Below are 12,644 nucleotides of genomic sequence, written 5' to 3' on the forward strand. Positions count from 1 at the left end.
TGATGAATCATTATTAGAATTTCAATTCTTTGCATTTCAGTCGGCTTCATGTTGATGGATACAAAGCCTTTTTGAATTCGTCTAATACTATCAATCATTTGACAGAAAGTTAATTATGTCCAAGTGTTAATGTTGATGTTCATAAGGTAACTAGATTTTTAAAAATGGTAAAAAGTAGGTAGATAAGACATTTCATTACCAGTGACGGCCTTTACAAAATTTATTTTTGTGTGTCAATAAATACATCATACCAATACTTGATACATATTAAGAAATCTGTGGAAATTTCATAAATAATATTTGTGATAATACGCAAATCAATTACTGTACATATTGATAGGACTGAATAGGTATTTAAAAGACCTTTCAAATAATTTATTACAACACCCACATTTCCATTTAAAAATTTTAGCGATGACGTCATCACGCTCATATAGATGACGTCATAAATAAAAAGTTATCCTTACGAATAACTCGTTTATAAATAAAAATCGATGGGTTTTGGGGTTTTTGCCTAAAGTCGTCGGCTTACAAAATAACGAATTTATTCCTTTCATTTGCACCATACTGTATATATATATATACAGTATGGTATATTATATAATTATATATAAAAATAACAATTTTCATTTGTCTTTAAAAAAAAAATTATTAAAAAACCTAATTTTTTACCAGAAGAGACCTAAAATTAAGATCATTCAGAAACATACTAAGAAAACACTTAACCCTCATAATCTAGCTGACAAAGAGCTCGATTCAATTCATATTTATTAAAAAATATATGCTTTTCATATCATTGGAGTACTACTACATGAGTCGGAAAATAGAATCTGTTTTCAATATTCCTAAAGTTTTTTATCCTCAATTGTCATAACACAAAAAGAAGTAAATTATTTACAGTTTCATGGAAGTATTTTCAATAGAATAATAGATTTTACTCAAATTGTCAAGGTCTCCAATTATCATTCAGAGCTTTTTCATGTTTTTCTAAAACTACCCTGTTCTTATACTCTACTGTTTCAACGATTTTTAATTTTTATATTTTACCATTTCAAAGATTTTCCCATTTTCATAATATGATGTATATTATTTTGTTATTTTATAGTTTGTTAATGCAGTTTTTATCGATCTGCTGACTTCCTAATCTATTTTCTAAATATATAGATGTTTGTCATATATAAATAGCTTCATAATTATTACAAAGAACCTCATATTTTGTAATATTACTTATTATTATTCTATTCTATTATTTTTGATTCTTCAGATTTTACTTTGATGAAATATGATAATACATCATGTCCTCTATCAAAATAATTTGATAATTGTTGACAAAGTCCTTTTTGATTTCTATGAATGGTTTACATATAGTAAGGAGAAAGCTATCAATTTGATTATCCATAAATTTCATTAAATACTTTGAATTAAGAAATGCTTCTTTTTGTGATATGACCAATAAGGTTAAACATTTTTAGTATGGTTGAAACAAATTTTGTTCTGATATTCATGTATAGGTAGGTGATATATCGTTTGATATCAGTACACTGGCGCCGCCAAAAAACTATACAGAGGGGGCAACTTACTTCAATTAAATAAAAAAATATAAAAAATACGATTTATCAAACATCTTTTTATTTCAGTATTGTTAGAGTTTGAAAATAAATGTACTTGTTTATTGTTTAACAAATAAAGAAAACTGTCAAACAAATGGAAATATAAAAAATAACTATTCATTCATTCGATTATAATGAAGAAAGAAATAATAAAAGGAGGAATTCCAAAAAAGTTTAATTAACAAAAAATATAAAAGAATAGGATTTAACAGTAAATAATTCATTTGAATAAAAACTGCAATCTTCTTTTTTCTTTGCAGAATAAATCTAAACATTAAGATAATCTTCTCTATTTTGTTTTATTGTACCTTTGTATACAGACATAAGGCAAAGGCCGCTTAGTCTATTATTCCCGGCCTAGTTCCGGACCCAAGTTTTCACTCTCCTCATGATGCTGAAAAACAGTAAAATTTTCAAAATTAGTTCATAATGTTAAAAAAAAAGTTATACGAGAACAATAATGATTACCTAAAGGATCTTTCAATGGTGCATGTTGTTGGTGACAAGCATAAGGCAATCTGTATTGCTTGTACACACTTGGCAAAAACATTACATGATTATGAGCAATAAGATTCGTAATGCACATTTTGCTTAAAGTAAACTTTTCGTGAAATTTTCTTATCGACTTGTACTCCTCCGTTCATCTCGTTTCACACAAAGTCCCACAATACTTCTTTTTCCGGAAGTCTCCTTAAAAAATTTAGTAACCTCTTTTATGGTCCCTACAGTGTTTCTTATCTGCGATATGTCACTGACATAATTAATAGCCAAATTTAATCGGTGGCTGGCACAATGAAAATAATTAGCCATCGGGAATTTGTTGTTAATTCTTTTCTGCACACCGCTTAACTTTCCAGCCATCGTGCTGCAACCTTGTCCCACAGCTTGTTCTAAGTTTAATTTCCAGTTTGTAAACGTTTCAATTATAGCATTTGCTATTGTTTCAGCATCGAGTCCGTTTTGAAGTGGTGTAAATCTAAGGAACTCTTCTTTAATCATTTTTTCTTCTCTGTCTTAGTATCTTACACCAAGGGATAGCTGTTCTGTACCACCTATGTCTATGGTTTCATCTGCTAAAATTGAAAAAAATTCATTCTCTTTTATTTTTTTGACCAGATCATTTCTTAAAGTTGTGGCACATGTGTCAATTATTTCATTTTGAATACCATGTGATATGTATTTTGCATTTTTTGGTGCAGTTTTGAGATGTTCTTCCAAAATTTTATCACCAGATTCTTCCCTGAAGTGCAGAAGGTCATTGAAAACAGCACTTTCATATGTTTTGCCTTTAAGTGGCAAGTCGTGAGTAGCGTAGAAAACCACTGTTGAAAATATAGATTTGAGTTTGGATTTATTTTGTTCTATAACCGTTCGAACTTGATCGTTGATTTGAGCCTCGACACTAAGCTGCTCATTGTTTATTACAGACAGCTTTTTCTGAGGACTCGCGGTGCCACTCAGAAGCCATGTGAGGCATATTCATGAGATTTTTTGAAATTTGAGAAAGCACATGTTATGAAACCTCCCTGCAAATCTCTTGAGACTTATGGTTTAAAAATAACGCACGTTTTGCAAAACGCTCCTCTTTCATTCTTGGAGTATACCAGCCATTCAGGGAGATTAAACCAATCGTAAAGGAACTGCCTTTTCCCTGGAGGAACATCAGCCTTATAATTGTAATTTTTTTCTGGTTTCCATGGATTTTATAGGAGCAGGAATTTCGTTCTGTCATTTAAACTATCGACCTTGTTTGTATCGATATAATATCCAATATCTGACAAATTGTCTTGCGTCTTTGCAGAGACGCTTGGGCTAGATAGAGGAGAAATTTTGCTTCCATCTATTCCTTGCTGTTGATTTAAAGAGTTATCATTATCATCATCATCATGATTAAGTTTTTGCCGTTTATTCTTAAAAAAATTTCTTATGTCCATTTTGTTTCTTGTTAACCACCTAAAAACAACATCAGTACTTACAACACGAAAGAAAATGTTTTTGGTTGAATATTAAAAACCTACCTAAAATATTCTACTTTCAAATCTTGCTGAATTTTCACACTGAACTCAAAAGTTGTAACGAAATATTTAGTCTAAAACAATATTAAACATAAAGTTAAAATTTATATTGAATTTATGGCAAAAAAGGTGAATCGATTGAGACAGAAAATTTACGAAATGCCAGAAGATATAAAAACAGGTAAATATACTGTTTAATTTAGATTAATGCTTTTTAATCGCAAAAAGCAAAAATTGAATCCTGAATCATTAAATGAATGAATTTTAAATAAATTTAGAAACCAGCTTCAAAAACCAGAAGTTAACTAGAAACTAAAAAAAATTATTCATACATAGACAAAACTTTTGCAATTTGATAATTGGCTGACTCTAGCAATTTGTTTTCGAACGAAAAAGGTAGTCACAATTTTTTTTCTTTGATGTTAATTGGGCATCCGGGTGTATTTATTTGTGATTTAAATTCGAAAATTAAATAAATATTCGCAAAACAGAACCTTTTCGACGAGCGTCACCCGCCACCACGTGGTCTTTGACATGAAAGTTTTTTTTTGTTATAAGGGCAAAGACAAAGATTTGATATTTTCATTCACGTTTTATTTATCTAAAACACTTAAAAACTCACTGATAATAATTTGCGGTGTTGTCAATTGTCGACGCGCACTCAATTAAATGTGACAGAAGACTGACGACTGAGCAAATTCAACATTTAACAAATTTAACGCAAAGCTATTGAGTGATTTCATTGACCAATCACAAACATTCTTTCAAAAACTGACTCTATGTTAATATTTGCTACTTGCAGAACATATTTTTGAAACTGAAAAATTAAATAAAAGTTGAAGTAAATCCATTATTTCACAAAACGAAAGTTGCGGAAACTTTATTTTTTTTGAGTATGTACAAATAAAACAGAATTTTTATTCACCTTTTTAGTATTTAGTTAATTTTTAGTTTTTGTTCATTAAGTTTCTTTGAACTCTCACGGTTCCAGGGGGGGCATGCCCCCCCTGTCCCTGTCTGCTGGCGCCCAGGTATCAGTATGCTACTTGTCAATATCAGATTATAAGTCTAAGAAGTAAAGTGGCCCCCTTCAATTATGTCAAATGATTCTACCTTATGAACTTATGATTTAAAGCGAAACATTTTTGAGGTAAGAATAATTTCCAGTTTATGAGTTGATTTAGTCCATTAAACCATTGAAACCAAATTTTGTTCGATAAAAATATTGTGATTAGTGTAAACTAAACTGTTCAAATACTCATCTCCGATAAACCGCCATAAATAAGTGTGTAAATGAGTTTATATTGAAGTTTTTCAAAATAAAATCAGTTAATAATGAGAATATTAATTATTTACATTGTGGATTCGAAAGTTGACTTAATGTGAATGGAAACGTTTTCTTGCCTAGACAAGTTCTGTTAAACAGCCTAGTTCTAGTTCTTATCGATTGTTTATGCTTTTTTTATAAAATCAAAATTTCAATTGTTTCCACCAGGTTAATATTTCACGCATTAACTTCTATTTAACACTTTTTTAAGAAAACAATAAATTCTAAAAGTTTTTCGATGACTATTTCCGAATATCGTAGAATTGATTAAAAACATTGAACTAACGACTCAATTTGAAATTATTATCTACACCGAAATTATATTAATAATATATGAGCAAATGATTACTGAAGTATCTTTATAGAAGTGGTGCGTTCAAATAAAGTAGTAAAGTATCATAATTTTTGTTAGCAAAACATTAAGGCAACGTTATACAATTCAACATTAAACAATACATACTCCAATTCTAGTAGAAGTAGATCTTTGATATAGGCATGACTGAATTATTATCTTGTTGGCCAGCTTTTTAGAAAGAAATAGGCAGTACGCTGGTTCATATGCTAGATATTTTCAACAGAATCGGATGGAATATTGAGTCGTTTTCTTTGTTTATTATTAGTATCTAGTTTCTCACTATAATCTGACCGCCTCGTTAATTTTGCAACTAACAGAGATGAAAAAATTTCTTATGGAGAAGATTTTTAACTGGTGATAAGTCGAGTCCGTTTTATAATGTATAAGGTCGAGTGTTAGATTTCTTTTAACGATACAGAATTTTTCTAAAAAAGAAATCAAGTCGTACAAATTTTATTGAAAATATCAGTTTCATATTTCTAGGAGATAAATAAAACAATCGTTATTCATTGGACTCTCCATTATGGGTTCCACAAGATATACATGTACCCCACTGTGCTTATGCTTGACACATGTCATACATTGTACCTTTGTAGAACGATTTTTTCTGATGGATTAAAATTACTTTTTGTATGTTTGGTCAGTTTCTGTTGTTGGTATTACTGTACTGGAATTCTAGTGATATCAATAATTTTTTGAGGAAGAGGTATGAGTACTGTTGGAACAGATTCTCGTTTTTTTGTAAGAGCGAGTGTTAGTTGCTTGGAAAGATTTATGATAGAACTTCTATCTAGATAAGCAGAAGACGCTTACTTTAACCCATCCGAAAACCTTAGTAGATACCCTTACAGCTGCTCTTGAATATGATGCAGCTACAAAGGCTTCAGATTATACCGGGAATGGAACCATACAAGAAGGTGACGAGGATAAATTGGACCAGATCGTTAACTTGTTAAAAGGTAAAACAAGAACGCCTATAGAGTGGGGCAGCACCGACCCAGGATCGTTCCAAAGACCCTCTCATACTGATAGCTTTTCTCAGATGTCGCAATGACAGTGTATGTGTGTTATTCTAGGAATGGACGTAATGAATCTTCATGGTTTCCAATTGGACTTTAGAAACAGAACCATTGAAGTGAGTTCTGAATAATTATTCTTTCAGCCATCTGAGAGTACTATTCTACCGAAGCGAAACCATGATAGTTGCGCCGCTACTATTGTTGGTTGGCAATAAGTACTAATTGGAAAAGTTTTAGATACGTCGGCGAAGGAGATCCCAATACGTGTGATAAATGTAAACGATAACCCGATAACCATCAAAAAGGAAACCAGTGCTGGATCCTGCGTACCAGTAACGTATACAGTCCACCAAACGAGGATAACCAACAATTTCCATTACCGATTAGAATAGATTATATAATTAGCTGGCCAATCCTTGAACACAGCTGATAAAAGGAGATAGGGAGAATATCTCTTGATCGAAGAGACTGAATCAAGATCTACTTGAACTGAAAGGAGTTAAAACTGATACAACATCAGCCGTCAAACACAAGGTTTTATTAAATGAACAGCTCCAACGATGTGAAGGACTGGCGTAAGAAATGTAAAACTTGTGCTACGACTAATGGGCCACATCGCAAGAGAAAGGCACCCATGAAATAGTATAATATTGCAAGCCCTTTCGAAAAGATTGCTTCAAATATGGTTGGACCAATTCCGACTAAAGACAGAGGTGGTAAATACATACTAGTCGTGATGGACTATTTTACAAAGTAGGTAGAAATTCATATGATCCAGAATCAAGAGGCCACAACTGTGGCGGAAGTATTCGTGAAAGAATTTATCAGTGGATATGGTGCCTTTGGAAGTCCACAGTGTCAAGGAAGAAACTACGAGATCCATATGTTCCAAAATGAAGAAGACTAAGACAACGGCATTATATCCACAATCAGATCAGAAATTCGGTAATGGACCAGTTGAGAGAAGAGCCTAATCCCGCCTTCGTAGAATTCATGGAATGCATATCCATGAGTTCGAGGAACTTCCATCTAAGGTGGGGATAATGTTACGAAGGCGAATTTGTTTTTTTCTTTATTTCCTAGAAGTTTTGGAAATAATTTTGGAATAAATATAAGTTTGTATAGTGCAGTTAGAAGTTAGTGTGTATAGTGTTTAAATAAAATAAGAACGTAAGAGACATTGTCTAGCAATTCACCCCATGAATAGAAATTGTATAAAGAAAATAACATTACTTTATGCGCCTAAAATTTACGTACATTAACTAAGCCGTATTTCGCTAACATCTCGTCAATTGTCACATATTCTCTGACATTGCAATTAACAGAACATCTCTAGAAATTGAATAAAAACATTCTGTATTGGAGCCAAGTTGTTTATTCTTATATTTGCATTGTCAGAGTTTAAGACACTCAAATGAAATTGATAGTCTTTCGGTTCTCTACTTTTCTTCTGATTCGTGAAATTTACTATTCTTCTCATTGTTTGATAATAAAAAAAGGTTTCAAAACTCTTTTAGCTGTTTGTTTGTTTAGCCGCACTTCTCACACGAGGTAATTGAGTAATAAAATTGTCGAGTCGAGTCTTTCTCTAAGGAGTAACGGGTCAATACTTCAGCCACTCTGTTTTATCTGACAAAAAGAGGATCTCGCATCTCTCCAACAGGAATAATTTCCCTCATCCGCGAAAATAAAAGATTGTTCAGTATCACTATCTGCTCAGTTTGATGATTACTATGCTCAGAAGCAGCATCACCAATATCATCATCAGAAAATAGCTCCACTTTATCTCAAGAAAAAACGTTCACAAACCATTTTAGAAGTTCTTCTATCTGTCTTTTGTCTATTCTTCGTAAATACTCAGATGAAAATAAACAAAATGATGATTCCCTAACCAAAATGATAGAGATGTTCAACTTACCTCAAGTGTTTGATTTGTACCTAAAGTTTCTAAAGTAGACAATAATAATCGTGTTAAACTCAAACTAACAATGACGACTATCCAAAGCCAAAATTTATATCAACCCTCTAATCACGCTGACGTACGTATAATACATCAAATAAGGCATTTAATGGCCAGTGCTATGATGGCTAAATAGAGAGTTTTCATAAGCAAACAAACTAATAATTAGCAACGAGATCATTCCCAGAATAAAAAAAATTATAATTTAAATTATCTAATAGCTACCAAAACGAAAAAAAAAATTATTCATTTCTGTATAACATTTGTGTGGAAGATTCTTATTCATCTCCCTTTGTAACAAAATAGAAAGGGGTCAGTTTGTAGTGAAAAACTCGTTACAAACATTTCCATAACTAACATGTTTTAATTAACACGATTCAATTAAATATTGCAAACTCATAATAATTGGACCAATTTATATCAATACTTTCCATCTTTATGGAATAAAAATATTTAAGTTCGAGATTATTCAAAAGTAAAATGTTCCATTGAAAAAGAACATAATTATATTCAAAAGGTTCCAAGTTTTACCTACGCACTTTTTGTTAACATTCTAACCATTACCCATGAAGAAAAATTGAATAAATGGGCCTAAACAGAAACAAGTAAAACAGTTGTCGTACACCCAGCGCGAGAGACCATAGGAACAGTAAGGAATATTGTTGCAAAATTCAATGAAATGAAAAACGTGATGGGTGCTCCAAAAACAGATATTTTGCTAGAAGACAACTCTCACTCAACTATAACAGAAATTGCCTTAGATCAAAATGTTAGTCAGTTGTTAGTAGGGAAGAAAGAAAAGCTGCACTCATACAAAGTTCAACTAGTTCACAAACTATCAAGAGATGATCTGGATAGATGTTTGGAATTTTGTGAAATCCTCATGAATCATTCTAGTATAAATATATTTTTTTAATAGTGTATATTCAGAAGGGGTACAGTAAATTTCATTTGGATTCTACTATTTGGTTCCAATCAAGGTGGTGCACTCAATATTCGAAAGCTTCTGGATAACCAACATTTGAAGAAAGGTGATGTGGAAAACGTAAATTGATGTAGTGGCCACCTAGGTCACCCAATCTTCCTTTTCTTAATGTTTTTTGTGAGGACATTCAAAAATTCGGGTATACGTTAACCGACAAGACAATATAAAAGATTTATTGGAACGAATTAGACATGACATAACAGGTATAATTCCAGAGATGATTGAAAGTTATGGCAGTTATTTTGATTTTTATTGATTTTCCAGTTTTTTTTTCTGATGTAAGTGTTTTACTTAAATTATTATTTCAGCAGAAAGTGTGAAAAACCTAGCATCCTATTTAAAAAATAATGATGACGTCAGAACTGTGACAAATTTGACGTTTCATTTTATTGACCCATGTCAATAGACGCGGAATAAAATAAATTGTTTGACGTCTTACTACATTTTTATCAGAAATGAACATTTGTACGTTTTGTGAATTTTGTGCATTTCCTTCTGATCCTTACACAAATATTTCATTTTGTGATAGCTCAAAAACAATAAGCAGAAATATATTTTTCCGCATCATTTCACTCTACTACACAACATAGTGACAGTTATGTGTAACTACATGACCAAGCATTTTGTGTGAGATGAACGCTACAAGCGAGGGTAGAACTAAATGGAACGAATTCTTCACATATGTAATGATTCACCATTCTGTTATTGTTTACAAAAAAAAGAATTTCCATATCTAGCATATGAGCCACATCTGTGGTAAAAGATGCTTAGGTATGCAGCAAATTTTGATAGATTTTGGAGTTAGATCTTGGTGTCATACAAAGAAATACTAATCATTTTTCTTAGAATCCTATTTCTAAATACTAGCACAACGATGCGTTGCAGAAATAACTAAAGAAAATTATGAGGACAACATGTCCGAAGACGAATTGTTAGAAAGACGTAATCAAAGACAATATCAACAAAGAAATCAACAAAGGCAAGGCCAACAAAGATCAGAACAACAGCAGCAGCAACAACAACAACAACAACCACAGCAACAAGTACAATCCCAGCAACAACAGTATTATCAGCAACCTCAAGGTAACTATTAAGAGAACATTGAATAAAATATCAGTTAATTTTCATTGGAAATTTATTCAAATTTATTATTCGATATTTTTGATGAAATTTGATCATTAAAAACATTAAAAACAACAGAAACAAAACATGTTGTGGACTACCATTGATATTTGTAGTCACCTTGAACATACATTGTCAATATCCCAAACATTTCCACTCCAAACTTCACATTATTGAACTAAATCTCAAACTTCGATATTTGAGTATGATGTCCTAAAGTTTAACAGCACATATATATAATATATAAATTTAATATAAATAAAACAACAATCTACTATGCAGGAACTTTCAACAAGAACCAAATCCAACAAAAGTTGTGCACATAAGACAGATATGGAAGAAAAATGCCTGGTTCTTTGGTATTAATGCTATTAGTGGTAACAATGGCATTGAAGGAATGTCATTTGTGCAACACATATTGACGAACAATCATTAGTTCGATGGCGACAGAGAAAAGACTACCGAAGCTCTAAGAGACGAATGGGGTACAACAACATGTTATCAAAAAAGAATATGAGTATGTGGTGTCACCCTCTTTACAACTGAGTTGGAATTTCTGGAATCGTTGGCGATATTCATACTGAATACACTGTTTACACCACCACTACACCAAAACTCACAATTACAATATCTGACGCCCGTTCGGATAACCAACTTATCGTCTTCAGAGACTGAAGGTAAACTAAACTAAAGAACTTGACTTACCTGTTTTATACTAAATTTTCCCACCAATAAACCTTCTCCGGCGAAAATTAATTCCATCTGGAAAAACTCTTTGGCGGGAATCTTCACATTCATTCCTTGACAACTAAACTATAGAGTGGGCTGTAAGGCCCTTGTCCCTATTTATGCTACTCTTACATCTAGCAATTTCTATGCATCCAACAAAGTATTATTGGATACATTTTTAAGGATTTTACATTATTAATATTTATGTCATGATTGTGACTGGCAGCGTAATTGGCAATACCTGATTTTCATGTCCGTTCATAGTTCAAATGAGCTACGTGTTCTTTATACCGGACAATAACGGATCTCTTAGTCTGCCCAATATACTTTCCATCACAATTACCACATCTAATTTCATATATACCACACTTTTCCAAATTTGGTATTTTATGCTTACGATTGCCCAACAATTTGTTTTAATGTATTGTTGGATTTATAAACCAATTTGAAACCCACTCTGCTAAATAGTCCTTCCAATCCTTTTGTATAAAGAGGATTGAAAGGTATCAGAGCAAATTTTTCTTGTTTTTCATTTTAGGTTTGGAAAAAAGTGGTTTCACATTTCTTAAACCTATGGCAATTGATTTACAATTTTTTTTCATAACCGTTGACTACAACTACATCCTCAATGAAGGTCTTTTCCTTATTGTATCTTTCGATGGTAAGTGGAAAGTGGATTAACCGATATACCAAGAGATGGAGACTGGCCATATTATGTTGGATACAATGAAAAGAATCAACCGGGATTACCTTAACGTTGCAATGTTTTTCCTAAATACATCAAATTCTAACCTATTACTATTCCTAATTACTAAAGTATTTAAAAATAGCAACCCTTCATTATTTTCTATTTCATAGGTGAACTTTATAGATGGATATTTTGAGTTGAGTTCCAAAACGTCTACGTTTCCCTTCGTATCGAATATGGAGAATATATCATCCACAAACCTGTATCATATCCTACGAAAATTCTGACACTCTTAACTGATTTGCTTCTCAAAATGACTCATGAAAAGTTCAGCCATAAACGGGGATAGGCAGTTTTCCATTACTGTTCCTTACTCTTGCTTGTAGATTTCGTTGTTGTACTGGAAATAATTTTGTTCCATATAACTGTATGACTGTAAATATTCTTCTATTACATCAGCTCCCAAATTATTAGATCTCAATAAGTCTTCAAGGATCGGGGATCGGCATACTGGGAAATAATGAACTTACATCAAAGGAGGTTAAAATTTACCCATCTTCAATTTAGATGTTAGAGTAGTAACAAAGGGTCAATTCCTTACAGCCCACTCTATAGTTTAGTAATAAAGGATGAATGTGAATATTCCCGCTAAGAAGTTTTTTCCCGCTGGAATTAATTTTTGTGGGGAAGGTTTATTGTTGGGAAAATTTAGTATAAAACAGGTGAGTCAAGTCATTTTATTTTAGTTTACCTTCACTCTCTAAAGACGGTAACTTGGTTATCAAAACGCGCGTCAAACAGTATAATTGTGAGTATTGGTTTAATGGTTGTGTA

General features: G+C 32.0%; 1 protein-coding gene across 8 annotated transcripts in view; it reads left to right on the forward strand.

Annotated features, from left to right (window-relative positions):
• LOC130447942 (peripheral-type benzodiazepine receptor-associated protein 1) overlaps positions 1-12,644 on the forward strand; it is a 213,551-nt gene that overhangs the window by 169,486 nt on the left and 31,421 nt on the right. For all 8 annotated transcript variants that reach the window (XM_056785002.1, XM_056785003.1, XM_056785004.1 and 5 more), the window contains exon 13: positions 10,157-10,354. In XM_056785002.1, coding sequence (XP_056640980.1) covers positions 10,157-10,354 — 198 coding nt within the window. The remainder of the gene's footprint in view (positions 1-10,156; positions 10,355-12,644) is intronic.

Source organism: Diorhabda sublineata, chromosome 8, assembly GCF_026230105.1.
Source record: "Diorhabda sublineata isolate icDioSubl1.1 chromosome 8, icDioSubl1.1, whole genome shotgun sequence".
NCBI lineage: Eukaryota > Metazoa > Arthropoda > Insecta > Coleoptera > Chrysomelidae > Diorhabda > Diorhabda sublineata.